The sequence below is a fragment of the Lutjanus erythropterus genome, chromosome 18, assembly GCF_056507025.1.
Source record: "Lutjanus erythropterus isolate fLutEry1 chromosome 18, fLutEry1.hap2, whole genome shotgun sequence".
Classification (NCBI taxonomy): domain Eukaryota; kingdom Metazoa; phylum Chordata; class Actinopteri; order Lutjaniformes; family Lutjanidae; genus Lutjanus; species Lutjanus erythropterus.
The window spans coordinates 37,451,950-37,470,285 of NC_139334.1; the positions used below are offsets into that span (position 1 = coordinate 37,451,950).

Consider the following 18,336-nt stretch of genomic DNA (forward strand, 5'->3'; position numbering starts at 1 on the left):
GTAATTCAGAGTACGCTCTATGAAAATAATGGTAAATAAATGCTATGTAGTTTACAGGGTGAAGTAGCTGTTGAGTAATAGATTAGTATGTTATATTTACACTAACGTTACAGTTGATGACGCTGTGATCACTATAGTCTGTACTAAGCACAGACAGCAGCGTCGGGACTCTCCGTGAGCTCTGTAGCTGAAGCCACTTTGCCGGTGCTGTCCTCCCATTTTGTGTGCAGATGGACCTGTCCGGGACTCCAGGACAGCAGATGGTCTCAGCCTGTCGTACGGTCGGTAAGGCTCCCGTCGCTGCAGCAGGCTGACCTGACGGCAGACAGACAGAACGAGCTGACAGACAGACAGACAGACAGACAGACAGGCCGGGTTGACAGAGGACAGAACGGGTCAGCAGCACGTCAGAGGGCGACAGGAGGCGGATGACTGGAGTCAGAGCAAAGTGCAGACAGACAGACAGACAGACAGACAGACAGGAAGCACAACTTTCTCTTCATGGTCTCCACTGCTCCTGCTCGCCATCATGCAGCGCGTTCCTGGCACGGTCCCGACTCGGCCGTGGTTCTCGCAGATTGGATTCTTATGTTTTTTTGCGTTGGGCGTCTCACCTGTAATGTTACACCCGCAGTGTCTGGACTTTAAACCGCCCTTCAGACCGCTCCGGGAGCTCGAGTTCTGTGTCATGTACAAGGAGTTCGGCTGCTGTGACTATCAGAAGGACCAGGAACTGATGGCAAAGTTCTACAGGATTATGGATAACTTTGATTATTATGGATATGCCAGCTGTGCTGGCTTCGTCCTGGAGCTGCTCTGCCAGGTAGGCATGCATGGACAAAGGTCACTTGGCCGAGTCCAAAGCGTCCCATCATGCGCCAGCGGGCTGACAAACAAGCACAACACTGAGGCTGAAACAAGCAGGAGGTGTAAGAAGACTGAACACTGAAGCAGGTCATCCCATAATACGATCCTGCAGCAACATGACCAAACAGCCTAAGTACACTCATCAAGGATGTTATAAAACTAAACTAAAACAAGGTGTGAAAAATGATTTTAGTTAACTGAAATAAAAACCAGAACTAAGAAAAAAACAAAATCTTACTGAAACAATACTGTAGTCCACTACAAAGTTACCTAAAGTAAAATAGCCCAAATAAAATATTCTTCAGTTTTATTCTGTCGACAGGGTCAAATTTGTCAACACAACAGGCATGGCAGGCATCACCACCTACTCATTCTACAGTAAAATATGAACAGCAAACATTTGTCACTACAACGGTTTGAAGACAAAAATATATAATTTTTTATCATAAATTAAAATTATTTCTCAAACAAACAAATCAAAAGACTGAGTACAGTGTTCAGTTTTACCAGCTATTTTACCTGTTTTTAAAGAGGATGTGTGCTTGATGGTGTTTGACCTGCAAGCTGTGTTTCATTGGAGGTAGCAACAGTAAACAATAACAGCAACACTAATAATAACAATAATGATGATGATGATGATGATGATTACATAATGAACAATTCTAATAATAAAAATAATAGTAACATTTAAGAAAAATGCTTAGGAATTCCAATTAACTGCTTTTACAATCTGTCAGGGTACTGATACCCTAACAACCCTAACCCTGTACAAGAAACAGCATTTTAATGTAAGATGATTTATTCCTGTATTGAACTGTTTTCCTCCTCCTCATGTCTCTGTTTTCTTCCTTGCAAACATTTAGGCTTGGACTGTTTCATTATTTAATAACTGTGAAAATACTCCTCTCAATGTTGCCACAATACTGGAATTCTGATTTTGATACAATATCTTGAAAAATATAGATGTCATTGTTAATAGAATTTTGATACCACCAGGAAAAAAATTAGTAAATATTGACGTCAGAAAATTGTAGACTGTTATATAATACATGACAATGCATATAGCAAATGAGGCGAATGATGAAGAGAAGACAGCACTCTGGACAAGTGAGAGGAGGGCAGCTATGTGACCACTGCAGGGATGTTTGTTAATTCACTGTTGGAGAGAAAAGATATATTGATATTTTTGATTACATTAACCACAACACCTGGGACTTTTACACAAGACAATCACAAAACAAGTGGGTTTTTACAACAGGTAATCAGAACAGAGGGAAATTTTACAACAGCCAATCACAGCATAGGTGATTTAGAAAAGCCAGTCACAAAACAGGGGTTTTTCACCCATCGGCAAATGTTTAATTTATTTTTTGTCCATCTGAAGTTGTTGCCATAGGCAACCATTCATATGGCCTCTGCCCTTAGCTGGATCTGACAACAAGCTTCAGAAGGCAGTGGTGCAGATTGCTGAGACTGGGATGTCATTTGCCATCACAAAGTGTTGTGTTTGTATTGCAGTGTCTCTGACAAGTGTCCACAGTATGTCCTGAAAGCAAAAATCAATACATATTAGTTATTTACTAAATGTAAATAACTAATAAGAAATGCAACGCCATGATGACTCTGACACTAATAAGCTGAATTAAGGTAAAACTTGACCCTCCTTATCCAGTATTACTCATACAGTATGCATTTAGTATGTATTCCCTCCGTTTACATTTGAATTTGGATTTTAGTTGAAAATTTAGGACAGGGCTATACAACCTCAATAGCAAGTGGGCCAAGTTGGAAAATCAGTAGTGGTTCGTAGGCCACTCAGAATAATTTCTCTATTAATGGCTACAAATAGGTCCTACAGGATAAAAAAATATACTAATTAGTCACCTGCATCCCTTTTCTTTTACCGCAATGGTATCATTATAATCAATTCCAGACAGCAGCCTGTCCATTCAAAAGGCTTTCATACAGAAATGCACAAAGTTACATCTAAATAAACAACTCTATATCCATACATGTAAAAAACAAAGATTAATATAATAAAACAGTATCCATTTATAATATTCTCAACACATGAGGACAGTTTGTTAAAGGTGAAACATTATCCCCACTAACATTAATTGAGAGGCTGTTTGATTCATCATAAACCACATTTGTAGTCTTTGCCTTTTTGCTATGATTGCATGGTGCACCTGAACCTGACAGAACAATTACACTGCCTTTCATTTTGCAAAATACTGATAGATTCATTCAATTCAAATGCAGTTTTTAATTAAATGCATCTTCACACCTGGGATCAGAGTCTGAGGTGAGTCTGAGAGTTATGACTCTGTGCTCTTATTTTGGTATTTTTCTATCCTGTTGTTGTAAATAATAGTATAATTCACATAGATGACATATTTCGTCATTTTCTTGCAGATATTCTATGTTAGAATACAGTAACTGAAGTTATGGTGGTTTGCTGTGGTTTTTCCTTTGACTTTTTGCAGTTACTGTAATTTCAACCTCCTATTTTCTCCAAAATTAAATAAAACACATTTGAGAGAAGATATTTGTCCACATGACAAAGTATGTCTTTAATTTGACAAAAATTATTAGAACTAGTTCTTGACAAAAATAATTGCATTTTTCCTTTATAGGGCAGCGCTGTAATCTATATGCTAACAACTGATATAAAAAAAGCTTTGAATAATGTGAAAGGGGTTGGTTATTGTGATAAACCCACAAATACTGATCTCCTGCAGTTCCCTTCAAGTCATCAGAGCAGTTCAGTTCATATGGCCTCATAGCCCACCTCCCACCACAGCTTGTGCTGGTGAAATAGCAGTGAGCATCAAGATGACTAGCGTTAGAGGAAACATGGAGAAATTCAGCCATATATGTTTGAGCCTCAGTCAGACCCACTCTCATCTGAGGAGTCTGTTGTGCACCAGAAATGGCTACTAGCTGACATGGCAGACAGTGACTTACTCAGCTAATGCTGACTCAATATTATTAACTCATTAATCATTAAATGGATTATATGGATTGGCTTTTGAATTTTTATTTTGGACTCCAGGAAGACTAACTGTCACGGGCATTAGCTAATGGGGATCATTTAAATAAATAAATAAATTTGTTGCGCACCAAATCTAGCAAGCCTTGGTCTATATTTGAATCATAGATTTTAGGGAAGTGCACAGACATCTCTCCCTTCATCAGAGGAATGTGTAAACATGCCTCTAATGAAAAAGTTTACCCAGATACAAGTCAGTATGGTCATAGTCAGAGATTTTATGCAACATAAACATAAGAGAAACACATTTTTAAGTGAAGGGAATCTTGAATATTGCTCTTACATTCATCAGGTGGACAGACTTAAAATAAATCCCTCGCTTCATCACTTCTCTGAATAAAATATGTCTTCTCTTTCTTCTTTTTCTTATTCTGTCTTGTTTGTCCAGGAATGTTCTCCCTATGCAGCTCATCTCTTTGATGCTGAAGACCCAAGCACCCCAGTCAGGACCATCCCAGGCCTTTGTCCAGACTACTGCTCCCAGTTTTGGAAGAAGTGTAGTTCCACACTCCCTCTCCTGTCTGACCACCCATACATAGCCAAAGTCAAAGAAGATGAAGCACAGCTGTGTCAGTACCTGGAGCTGGAGGACATGGACTATTGCTACCCACACCTCCTCAGCAACCAGAAACTCACCCAGAACCTGGGCCGGGTTCAGTCAGACTCAGATGGCTGTCTGCAGCTGTGCCTGGAAGAGGTTGGGAATGGGCTGCGGAATCCACTAGCCATGGTGCATGCCAATGATGGCACACATCGGTTCTTTGTGGCAGAACAGGTGGGCTTGGTGTGGACATACCTTCCTGACCGGTCCAAACTGGAGAGACCATTTTTGAACATTACCAAGGCAGTGTTAACATCATCATGGGAAGGTGACGAGAGAGGCTTTCTGGGACTTGCTTTTCATCCCAAGTACAAGTACAATGGGAAGCTGTATGTGTATTACTCAGTGGAGGTGGGTTTTGATGAGAGGATCAGGATCAGTGAGTTCCATGTGTCGGCCAGTGACATGAATGTGGTGGATCATGCCTCTGAGCGGTAGGTATGGACTGTACATCCAGGTTAGCAAACAGTTTTTAGCAATCTGAAATATTTCAGACTCTGCATGCAGAGAAATGACCTCACAAATAGGGAATTACACCTGGTCCTTATCTGGTCTTATTTCTTGTGTACACTTTCCTTCCAGGGTTATTTTGGAGATAGATGAACCAGCATCAAATCACAATGGAGGTCAACTTCTCTTTGCAGATGATGGCTACATGTACATTTTCACAGGAGATGGTGGAATGGCAGGAGATCCATTTGGGAAATATGGAAATGCCCAAAACAAGTAAGACACCTGCTTAAGATGTCTGAAACAACTGAGACAGTTTCAAATAATATGTATAACAAAGGACGTATCCAACTTTGGACAAATTAGCAAAGGCCCTCTTATAGAGTTACTGTTAAAATCAGGTTTCAGGTTTAATATACACCAATCAGGCATAACATTATGACTACCTGCCTAATATGGTGTTGGTCCCCCTTTTGCTGTCAAAACAGTCCTGACCCGTTGAGGCATGGACTCCACTAGACCCCTGAAGGTGTGCTGTGGTATCTGACACCAAGATGTTAGCAGCAGATCCTTTAAGTGCTGAAAGTTACGCAGTAGGGCCTCCATGGATCAGACCTGTTTGTCCAGCACATCCCACAGATGCTTGATTGGATTGAGATCTGGGGAATCTGGAGGCCAAGTCAACACCCCAAACTTGTTGTTGTGCTCCTCAAACCATTCTTGAACCATTTTTGCTTTGTGGCACGGAGCATTATCCTGCTGAAAGAGGTCACAGCCATCAGGGAATACCATTTCCATGAAAGGGTGTACATGGTCTGCAGCAATGCTTAGGTAGGTGGTACGTGTCAAAGTAACATCCACATGGATGGCAGGACCCAAGGTTTCCCAGCAGAACATTGCCCAAGCATCACACTGCCTCCGCTGGCTTGCCTTTTTCCCATAGTGCAGTGTTTCCCAATCCTGGTCCTCAGGGCCCACTGTCCTGCATGTTTTAGATGTTTCTCTGCTCCAACACACCTGATTCAAATGATCAGGTTGTTATCAGGCTTCTGCTCCATGGTCCAGTTCTGATGCTCATGTGCCCATTGTTGGTGCTTTTCTGTGGTGTACAGGGGTCAGTATGGACACCCTGACTGGTCTGCAGTTATGCAGCCCCATACACAACAAACTGCGATGCACTGTGTTCTCACACCTTTCTATCAGAACCAACATTAACAACAGTAGTTCGTCTGTTGGATCGGACCACATGGGCCAGCCTTCGCTCCCCACTTGCATCAATGAGCCTTGGCCGTCCATGTTGCCTTTTCACCACTGTTCCTTCCTTGGACCCCTTTTGATAGATACTGACTACTGCAGACCAGGAACACCCCACAAGAGCTGCAGTTTTGGAGATGCTCTGACCCAGTTTTCTAGCCATCACAATTGCTAGGCCCTTGTCAAACTCACTCAAATCCTTATGCTTGCCCATTTTTCCTGTTTCTAACTCATCGACTCTGAGGACAAAATGTTCACTTGCTGCCTAATATATCCCACCCACTAACGGGTGCCATGATAAAGAGATAATAGTGTTATTCACTTCACCTGTCAGTGGTCATAATGTTATGCCTGATCGGTGTAAGTTAGTTTTAATAGATGTAATTAAATGATCCTGTGCATTTCAGATAAAACATGATTTATTCCATGTTGCCCTCTGCTATAGGTCAGCTCTGTTGGGTAAAGTTCTCCGCATTGATGTAGATGACAATGAGAGAGGACCACTGTACAGAATTCCTCCAGATAACCCCTTCATACAGGAGCGGGGGGCAAGACCTGAGATTTATGCTTATGGTGTCCGCAACATGTGGAGATGTTCTGTGGACCGTGGTGACCCTCGGACCAAAGAGGGTAAAGGACGCATCTTCTGTGGGGATGTGGGCCAGAATAAGTTTGAAGAGATTGACATCATCGAGAAAGGTCGCAACTATGGCTGGAGAGCCAAAGAGGGCTTCTCCTGCTACGATAAGAAGCTATGTGCAAACAGCTCACTAGGTAGGCATCCTCTGGTCATCCATTAACATGAATTCATAATTACCACAGGGAGCATATAACCCTGATTGCAACCATTGGGATGCTGTGTAAAATGTAAAAAAACAGAGTGCAATGATTTGTGAATCTTTTCAACCTATATTCAATTGAATAAAGTACAAAGACAAGCTATTTAATTTTTTGTAAGTATATAGTCATTCTCACTTTGATGCCAGGAACACATTCCAAAAAAGTTGGGACAGGGCAAACAAAAGGCTGGGAAAATTGCAGAATGCTCAAAAAATACCAATTTGAAACATTCCACAGATAAACAGGTTAACTGGTAACAGGTGATAGTATTATATGAAAGGGGTATCCTTGAAAGACTCAGGCATTCACAAGCATTCATGGGGTGTGGCATGCTGCTTTGGGAAAAATGCATGGGCAAATAGTCCAACGGTTAAGAGTAGTGTTTCTCAATGCACAACTGCAAGGAATTTAGGGATTTCACCACTGGCAATCATTGGAAAAGACTCAGAGAATCCAGAGAAATCTTTGTACATAGAGAGCAATGCTGAAAGCCAGTACCCAATTTGACCCCTCAGGTAGCACTGCAATAAACACTGACATGATTAGGCTTGTTTGAGATGAGCCAGGCCTGCGTAGCATTGATCACAGGCAATCACAGCACAATGCATACCATTTGGATTTGAGTCCAACTTGATCCTGACTTGCTCTGATGCCACACGTGGGCAAGGATGACCTCATAAGATCAAGGTGGCTACAGATTTAAAAGCCAGGTGCTGCAGCTGCTGTCCACCAACTGCAAACATCTGGCTCTCACAGATTGGGTTTGACAGTAAACATGCTTTGTAAAAAACATTACAATTTTATGTGGAAATGTAATATTTAAAACTAGATGTAATAGATGGTTTAATCTGTCAACAAGCATCTTGTATTGTTATACATTAATAATAATAATAAATATTTATATAGGACAGAGATCTTTGTGTTTCAACTTCATCATCAGTCAAGAATGTGTGCTTTATTTCTCGAGTTATAACTATCTGAGCGTGGTCTGCGGACTACAGGTAGCCTACAGATGACCTAACAGGATGTAAATATTTCTGTCACTTCTTGTATATTCTTTGAAGGCTGCTGGAAGCTGTCTGACGTGACTGCAGCTTTTTGTCACATGTGGCCACCTGATCTTGACTACTTTCCAGGCGAGGTGCAGTTCATCTCGAACAAGCCTCTTCTATAAATAACTTTACTATATGGGCTCAGGAACACTTTGTAAAACTGCTGTCACATTTCTACGCATCTGTGAGGCAGCATTAATACTGAAAGGTACATACAGGTCTTGGAGCAACAAATGCTGCTATCCAGACAACATCTTTTTCAGAAATGTCCTTTTTTATTTTAGCAAGACAATGCCAAGACCCATTCTACGTGTATACAGCTCGGCATCGTAGGAAAAGAGTTCAGTTCAGACTGGCCTGTCGCAGTCCAGATCTGTCTCCCACTGAAAATGTGTGATGGATTATTAAGCAAAAAAGACAATAATAGAGACCCTGGACTGTTGAGCACCTGATGTCGTGTATCAAGCAAGCATGAAAAGAATTTCACTTTGTGTAGAAACAGGTTCCATTTTCAGTTCCCAAATGCTTATTGAGTGCTGTTCAAAGAATCAGTGAGTTAAATATCTTGTCTTTGTACTGTATTCAATTGAATGTAGGTCAAAAAAATGTGTAAATCATTACATTCTGTTTTTATTCACATTTTAGGTCATCTTCATGCAATGCATGACTGTGGATCATCCTGTTGTCACACCGTAGACAGATAGATAATCAGTTACCATAAGCTATTAACTGATTTACTTGTCCACATGTAACTCATTCAATAGATTACATGTCTCACACTCTTCATAAAATTGCATCACCACTCACTTGAAAATGTGTCTTGTTAGTTGGAAGGCTTTGTTTATCCATGTGCACTCTCCTGATTCTAGTGAGACTGCTATGCTAGTTTCCAATAACATTTGCTAAAAATGAATTACAACAAGAAAATAAAGTGAGGTTATATTGCCTTGTTTAAATAAGTAGAATAATTACAATCTCTTTTCAATTTGACAGCACAGACCAACTTCACCATACACCACATATCTTTCATGAAGACACCAGTTGACCCTTCCTTAGTTCCACTTTGAACCTTGGTCAATTTTATCCTTCCCTGTTTCCTGTACTTAGAAATGCTATCTGTTAGGTTCATTTATGGTAAAAAGAAACCCAAATTTTGAAAATGGTTAAAAGATCTTGCTGGGGGGCTATAAAAGCCTCACATATGTGTGGCAAAACGCTAGATGACAACTTTGCTAATCTTCATTAGCTAGCTGGTTTCTTAGTGTTAAATGCTAGCTAACTTGATAGCTAATCTATAGTCATTGCCTAGTGAGTTAAATTTGATACTTAATGTTAGCAATATGCTAGCTAACTAATTAAGTCCCCCAGCAACATTTTTTTACAATCTTCAAAATTTGGTTCTCTTTTCAAAATAGATGGGCCAAATACACAGTGAACCTACATACAGAAAATTAAAGAGAAGGTTGACCAAGGTTCCACTGGGTACCAGGCTTGTTCATCTCTTATTGGAGCCCAGAGCAAAAAGGAAGTAGGAGGGGTCAGTTATGCGTAAAATTACAGAATAGATAACACTGGGTATCATGTCTTCTTCTGGAATAGCTATATAAAAAAGTGACTTTAAAGGTGATGATGTCCTGGGACAAGATGTGGCCCACTGAAAGGTTTTATGTGGCCTGCAAGGTCATCATGGAAACATCAAAAATGCTTAACATTAAACTGTTATCAGACCTTTATTCTGAAAGGGGTCAGTGCTGTGTTCATTGGTAATGATGATGAACTATGTCTTTCATATTAAACTGTAACTTTATTCACTCAATACTGTACATTCAATTTGCTCCTGCTATCATTGCAACCTGTGTGTGACCTGCATGGAAAACTGTAAAACATCAACTTTTGAACATTCAGAGAGAATGACCAACAGTAGGAGTGTCTTATATAGAACACTTCTGACCATTCCATTATTAGAGATTTGACCATTATTAGGACCTTATATCATTATGCCTGACAGCAGCCTGATCAGTTTCTCATGTGGCCTCCCATGAAAAACAATTGCCCACCCCTGTGTTAGGCACAAAAGCTAGATGAAACACTGAATACAGAGCTAAACAGAGAAACGAATGTATAGCATACATATAGATGTGATTCACATTTCACTTGAGCATATAATCATTAGTCATTATCACATGGATGTTAAAAAATTTGACTTATCCTTTAAAAATATATTTATTCAGCTTTTAAATCTACTTTAAGAAGAGAAGAAGAAGAAGAGAAACTCAGTAATACATACAATCACTTATGGATTATTTTTTTCACAGATGATGTCCTGCCTATTTATGCATACCCTCACAAAGTGGGAAAATCAGTGACTGGTGGTTATGTGTACCGAGGCTGCGAGTACCCCAACCTGAACGGCATGTACATATTTGGAGACTTCATGAGTGGGTAAGGTTTTTTATTCTTTATGCAAAATAATACCAATCTCTGAAGCTTATTTTGGTGAATGGATTTTGAGGAATGGCAACAATGTGATGTCAGACCTTAAGATAACTGCTGAAGGCTGCCTGCAGTACCTGCATCTGAGGATTTCAGAGATGACATGAAGTCTGTGCACTAGCTGGGACATGCAACTCAAGTAGCGCTTCAATGGCCTTCTGGTGAAGGTCCTTATCAACCAGAAAACACATATTTTTAAGAAAGGCCTTTTTCTACTGGTCCTCTACCACTGTGCTGTGCTCTCCACCAACTTGTAGCTTCAGTAAAACAGAATGTTGTGTAGAAAAAGAAACAGTGTTTTCAGTGATTATTCTGTGAATTATTTTTACTAATCGACAAAAGGTTTAGTTTTTAAAATCACACAATAGTGAAAAATGCCCTTTACAATTTGCAGAGTCCAAGGTCATATCTTCAAACCAACAATATTAATTCACAGTAGGGCTCGGCTTTATGGGTGTTTCTTCAACTACAGGCACCTTCAAATCCCAGCAATAAAATTTTGGACTCATGTTAAAATTTCTCAAATTATTCTTGATAAATATTTACACAGCATCATTAAATGTTTTAACAAAAAATAATTATTGAATTGTGTAATTTAATAAAATTTATAAAGCATTTTATGGGTCCAAACACTGTTATTCATGTCCCACACATGTGGTCTCAGTGTTCAGATATGTGAAACAAGTTAATAAACTTACATTCTGACATTATTCATTCATTCATTTTCTGTAACCGCTTATTCCATAAGGGTCGTGGGCTGCTGGAGCCTATCCCAGCTGACACTGGGTGAGAGTACAAGTTGCCAGTTCATCGCAGGGCTGACACATAGAGACAGACAACCACACCTACGGGCAATTTAGTGTCACCAGTTAACCTAGCATGCATGTCTTTGGACTGTGGGAGGAAGCCGGAGAACCCGGAGAGAAGCCACGCAGACATGAGGAGAACATGCAAACTCCACACAGAAAGGCCCTGCCCCAGCGAGCTGGGGGATCAAACTCAGGACCTTCTTGCTGTGAGGTGGCAGTGCTAACCACTGCACCACCGTGCCGCACATTCTGACATTATATCAAATAAAATTGTTTCATATAAACATTACACCATGACAACAATCTTGTTTTTTGTTTACTCATCGTTTACAGGATTTTTTAATCTTAATTCACTTGTTCCACACTTTCGTGTCCTTACTGCCATACTGTACAAAATACATAGTTTGCTTTTGTTTTTAAATCCAAATAAATCTGCTCCCTTTGGAAACATAAGCTATCAAGTGACCACATGGCTGACATGCCGGGCCACCCGCACTAGCTGACGCAGAAAAGAGGCAAAGAACATCTTTTCTTCTGGAGTATTTATAGTGTGACCTCACAAACAGCTTTTAATTTGAGTAGTTTGAACTTAATTTTAAAACTAACTTTAGTATTGTTGAATTCATGGATATTAGATGCTATATGTCAAAGCTAACATAGCAGACCTTGCTAGCCTCCATTTATCTGCAAAATTAGCAAAAATGTCTTTACCTCAACAGTTTTAGGTGTTGTGGTAAAGACCTTGTGTTGTGGTAGAGACAATTTCAATTTTCTTCATCATTCAATTTCAGCAACATATTCTATTTTGTGTGCATGACAACAATTGACTTCTAAAGATACTGTCTAATGTTTCTATTGAGTAGAAAAGAATCATGAACTCCTTTTTTTTCTTTCTTTTATTTCAATATTTACAATGATGTACAAAGCTTGGTGAAAATTGGTAACATTTAAATGTGTTAAAATTGTATATAAATAAATAAATGAAATATATTGAATAAGCATTTAACCCTACCTAATTTTGGAGAGTCAAAACTGCCCATAGATGTTAATTGATTAACAAGCACAAAGTGCCATGAATTAAAACACTTCTGATCATTTTTATGTTTAATACAGTAATAATAATAATAATATAGTAACTTATGTCTCTATCTGAATGAGACACACAACATGTCTGTGTGGAAATACTTAAAAATATTAACCAATGAATTGTGCGCTGCACTGGAGGGATAAAATGCTCTGGACTGCTGCCACATTGGAATCAAAGTTTCAGGTGAAGCTCAAAGCTTCAAGAACACTGAATTCATACTTCATTCTATGTGAAATACTGCAGCATGTGATGGATTTACCTTCAGCAGTTGGCTGTGGTGAAAAGCACCTCACTGTAGAAAGACAGTAGACAAAATCTCCCAAATAATGCATCCAAAGCCTCACACAAAGTGAGTGAGGGCTTCTTCTTTTTTCTTTTTTTTTTTTTGGAGAATTTTGCTTTTTAACTTTGAGTGATCATTAACTTTATTAAGTCAACTATACTGACTATGGTAGCATGCATGGTGCGATCTCTCTTTTGGGTTTAGTAGCAATCTCTGAATGCAAATAGAATTTGAAATATGTTTCAGCTCGATGTCATGACTTTTAAAACACCAAATAACTTGTTTTAACAAATTTCATTAGTTTAAGGTATGAAGAATGGTAAAATTTCACTTTCATGAGGCTATTCAGTCAAACAGTGACAGCTCACAGGCCGAACCTTCGTCCTCACGTGCAGCTGCAGCAAAGGTCAAGCTGCACACAGCATGCACAGTTAATGTTAATGTTGATTAATGTTGAAATGATGTTCTCCTGCCACAATAGTAATTATTAATACCAGCAGATAAAACACTAAAGTTCTCTGGTTTGGAACCCACACACATTGGGATAGTGAGCTTTTGCTCTGCATTTGATTCTTTTTCAGGCGTTTAATGAGTCTCCAGGAGGACACAAACACAAGACAATGGAAATACAATGAGATCTGTATGGGTATGGGCCTGACCTGCACCTTTCCTGGACTTATCAACAACTACCACCAGTACATCATCTCCTTTGCAGAGGATGAAGCTGGTAATGCATAAACACATGCACAGCACAAACTCAGCTGGAATTTGGAAATGTGTTTTCTTGTGTAATGCCCTCATGATGTACGTTGTAATGTTTTGTTTTTCTTTCTGTCAGGTGAGCTGTACTTCATGTCGACTGGAATACCAAGCGCTACATCACCTTCTGGAGTCATTTATAAAGTGGTGGATCCTTCAAGGTGAATAATATAATCATTACTTTGCACAGTGAGTGGTTACTATTTTCTTTGTGTAATGATGATGAAGTAAGGAAGAAGCAGTGTACAGTTCTGTTTTCTTGAAGAGACACATCTGTTCATAATTAAAAAACACAAGCATGTCATTCTTCTCTTGAAGTCTGAGGAATGTGCAGTATCATGATCATACTTGGCTTGGATGTAAGCTTAGGTCTGTGTTTTTTCAGCTGAATGTGGAGATTATTCTGGCTGTCTCTGTTTTGGTAAAGAAGGGAAATGAAGCTTTGTTTGCAGGAGTGTGAAATGCCTGCCATCCTAAATCTCCGTTCTCTGACATTGCTACAGACAGCTCTTGGCTCTCTGCATTTCTCTCAGCAATAGGTGGTCATGTCACCTAATTTGTTTCCCAGCCATCAAGCTCTTTAAACTGATCCTCACCACTGTTTGACTTGAGCTGGAAGTTGAATACATATCCAAAGACTGTAAATGTTTGAGAAAGATTATATTTTTTATGTTTCTGCCTGCTTGTACTCTGCCCTCTTTTAAATGCAACAGTATATCATTCTGTTTGGTTATTTGTTGTTTTTCAGACGCGCTCCACCGAGACAATGTCACTATGACCCTCTTCCTGTCCGAGTGAAAAGTAACCTCATCAAGTTTGTTCCCCAGGAAAGTGAGTCCACGTCCACTTCTACAACACTTGGAACTCACTACTGACTAGTTATGTGAATAAATCTGTGACATTCATTTGTTTATATTCATATTTGGTCTCATGTTTTTTTCCTCATTCTTCCATTAGCATTAATCGGCATTGAGGAACCAACCCAAAACAAGCCTGTGCCAGAATCCACCGAGTCCTACGACTGGCTGCAAGAGCTTATTGACCGTCTAGGTGAAATAGGACCAGACCCAACCACCCCTTTGCCAACTACAACTACCACCAAAGCATCTAGACATTCGAGACGGAAAGGCAGGCGCAAGAAGGGCAAATCCAGAGTGCAGAGTGCACCTGAGCTCCAGGACGGAGCAGTGAGGCTCGTTGGGGATGAACAAGGACGCAGCAACCACGGACGGGTGGAGATCTACATTAATGGCGAGTGGGGCACTGTGTGTGACGACCTATGGACCACCAAGAATGCTGCAGTGGTTTGCCAGCAGCTAGGCTTCCGGTACGCTCTGAAGGCAGCCAAAAACTCTGAGTTTGGGGAGGGGAAGGATCTGCGAATTCTTTTGGATGATGTTCAGTGTGAAGGGACCGAGTCCAGCCTGCTGGACTGCAAACACGCTGGTGTGGGAACACATAACTGTGCCCATTACGAAGATGCCGGGGTGATTTGTGGTAACTCTGACTACATTGTAGAAGTCTAAATGTTGACTACTACGAGGTCCAAGCTAATTATCATTAACTAAATCCAGCCTTAATTTAACATTGCTAAAAACAGGTCTCATCAATATATTCTTGGTGGAGAAATATCACAGTCCTATGAATGAGCATACCAAACATAGATCACTTAACCTTGTGTCATGATATTTTAAATGGAAGTTAAATAGGATAAATATAATATAAAAATGTTTTGTGGGCAGTCCATCATATTCATATAAAATACATTCCAATTACAATGTATTGTGCTATGAATAAGGGGCATGGGACTAATTCTTTCCATAGAACTCTCAGGTGAATACATAAAGTTTAGGAAATGACAATCTAAAGCAGGGTGTAATGTAGGCTGAAAGCAACACAAAGACAATCTTTTCATCAAAGCATTCCAGAGGTTATTTATGAGATATCCTAACAGCTGGAATGCATTGATGCTATCTAACACTGTAACCATATCCAAGGGTGAGATTTTCTTACAGTAATGTCTCCTGCTTTCCTGTATGGTGATTTCTTTTCTTCAAAGTTTATTTTTAATTGTTGACTTGCAGACTTGAATGTTTAATTTGAATGTAGGTTTGGCACCACTGAGTCCTCTCAAAAATTCAAATGTCTGAATGTCACATTTTCTAACTTGTTGAATTTTCAGTACCCACTGAATGATTGTATGGTTGTAAAGTGTTTATATTGGTAATGATTTTAATAAAAGCTTTCTAGCCTCTACTGGCCTCCGAATCACACACTCAGACTAAACAGGTAAGTCTGACATTAGATCACTGTGTTTTGAAAGGTGTATTGAAATTAAACCAAGCTATCTTCAAGTATTCTAAACGCTGTACATTTTTTAAGATCTCATATTACTGAAATATTGTGTCATGTTTCCGAAACTTGGGGAGGTGGTGGTGTTTACACGTTCCACTTAACGCTAACAACAGCGCACCGTAAACCTTGATAATGTAAAGCAACATTTTATCTTGCAACCTCGCATGTTTCGTAACATTGCGTAGTTGTACAGTGCAACAAAGCATACGCCATACTGACCCAGGTTTTCTTCTTTCATTGTGTATCTTTTTAAGAGATTAGACATTCCAGCACCGTCGGCTCCATAGCTCAGTGGTTAGAGCACTGGTCTTGTAAACCAGGGGTCGCGAGTTCGATCCTCGCTGGGGCCTCAAGGTTATTTTTTACCCTGCCCCCTGCTGAAGTTGCTGTTTAGTATCATATTAGAAATCTTGAATTGCACTACGTAAATGCTAAAGGTTAGCACGCACGTCCATATATAGTTCTGACCAAACAAAAGCAGCTCTATACTGGCATCTTGTGGTCTTTGGCAGAAAGTAATCTAAGCACAGCACAGTACAGTACTACACATACAAACAACAACACAATTCAAAATGGATAGTCTACTGTTGGGGGAAAAACATTTTACTTTTTCTTTAAATTTTAAGTTAAATGTAGTTTAAGTTGAGTTTAAATTTGCATGATAATTGAACATAACCTTTGAAATAAGACTTGCCCTGATTGCAGCATGTGGAGTAAATACCAAGACAAACAAAGTCTAAATGACAGGCCTTTTATTCTAACTAGTCAGTGCTTGTTTAAGGGATCTTTCCTCTGTGTTGTGAAGGTCATTGATATGCTGAACGGTAGATCTCAGAACCTGAAGCCAGGCTCGACCACCCTACAGCCTGCCAATGTGCGGCCCTTGGCTCTACATTTCAGTTTGTTCTCAGCATTCAATTTTATATAAGCCCCAAATCTCATCAGTCTAGAGTCAGTTGCATAATGTTATCCTAAAGATCATAATTAAACCAGTGTAGTTGTGTAGTTGTGTACACTTTACACAATTATTCCCTCTCTTCCCAGGTTTCCTTTTCTCCCACTGTGTGTCACCATGTTAATACTTTCATTTATTCAACATTACAAGACGAAGGGAATTAAAACACATACAGAGCAACCAAAATGTTAAGAGTTGTTGCACTTGTGTTCTGGACATGAAGACAACAAAGATACAAAAGTCAGGTGACTAGTAACATCATGCTTCCAATAATACTGAGACAATTAATTCCCATATCATCAGCAATAAATTCACTCCTATTCACACATTTGAAAACATGACATACATTGCGTACAATGTTTAACTATGATACCCTTAACTCTCTGCCTTTATAGTGGCATAACTTATCAAAGCAGATTCTTGGTACAGGTTGGAGCCCCAACATAGTAAACCAATTAATATGCAAGAGTAATGTTACCAAATCAATCTCTGCCATTCCACCAAAAAGACAAAGCAGGCTGATAACAGTGAATCACAGTCATATGAGAGCACTTCCTGATGTTTGCTACAGTAGGTGCAACATGCCATCAGGTGGCAGTGTTGTTTCACTCTCAGCTACATCTCAGTCTTGAAACTGCAGCCCAGTGTGACATGCAGGTAGCTTAATTCTGATTAATTGAAGGCAGCACAGTTATAGTAGAGTTTGCCTGAACTCCAACAGAGCACAAAAGGAGTAACATATGATATTAAGAGTTTTTTGGATAAATAATTTAAGTGAAGTTTCCATGTCAGTCTGGTCACCCAGATGGTCCACTGGTCATCTCAAAAGGGAAAAAGGGCATGAAACCTTAATGAAACCTGAATTCAGTGTATGCTTAAAATCAGTCTCTCAACCAGTGCTGAAATACAAGTCTGGCAGATGTTGCTTTCAAGTACAACCCTTGTCTCTGCAAGATGTAAGCTCTCCAGGAGCTAAGAAAAACAGCCTTGTTTTCAGCGGGACTACCAAACCTTTCTCAGTTTGGCCTGTGCTGTTTGACATGGTTTAAGTATCTTTTAAACCCACTGACAACCCTCTAATCCTTTAATTGAAGTCAAAACATGAAGATCACCAAAAGTTGATTTAAGAGGTTTTCACTTTACAACATTTAACATTTGATGGTCTGTGGCTTGTGGTGTAGAACCTCAGCATCACTGCTCGCCACTGTTTCTGAGGCCCTGAAAGGCCTCCTGTCAGCAGAACATGATCCTGATTCATCTCTTACATCAGTCAGGAACTCTGGAGCAGATAACAGCGTTACTCTGACTGTTGTTTTGTTTGTTTGTTTTGTGTTTTTGGTCACTATTGATTGAAATCTTCCTAACAAGATCTACACTTTTCAGCTTGTTTTAAGTGTTAAGTATAGAACAAAACTATCTCCGCTTTTCTTCTAACATGTCTGCCTTAGCTTTGTCTTCTCCATCTTGACTACCTTCAGA

The 18,336-nt window shown here is 39.7% G+C and overlaps 1 protein-coding gene and 1 non-coding gene across 2 annotated transcripts; both read left to right on the forward strand.

Annotated features, from left to right (window-relative positions):
* Window positions 1-392: 392 nt before the first annotated feature.
* Window positions 393-15,803, forward strand: hhipl1 (HHIP-like 1). The gene is made up of 9 exons (XM_084743283.1): window positions 393-823; window positions 4,308-4,954; window positions 5,103-5,246; window positions 6,670-6,998; window positions 10,432-10,558; window positions 13,370-13,515; window positions 13,627-13,708; window positions 14,296-14,378; window positions 14,505-15,803. The coding sequence occupies exons 1-9, from the start codon at window positions 530-532 to the stop codon at window positions 15,071-15,073; spliced, it is 2,421 nt and encodes an 806-aa protein (XP_084599409.1). The 5' UTR covers window positions 393-529; the 3' UTR covers window positions 15,074-15,803.
* Window positions 15,804-16,179: 376 nt separating this feature from the next.
* Window positions 16,180-16,252, forward strand: trnat-ugu (transfer RNA threonine (anticodon UGU)). Its single transcript has one exon. It is a non-coding gene; the product is annotated as a tRNA-Thr (tRNA).
* The last annotated feature ends 2,084 nt before the right edge of the window (window positions 16,253-18,336 follow it).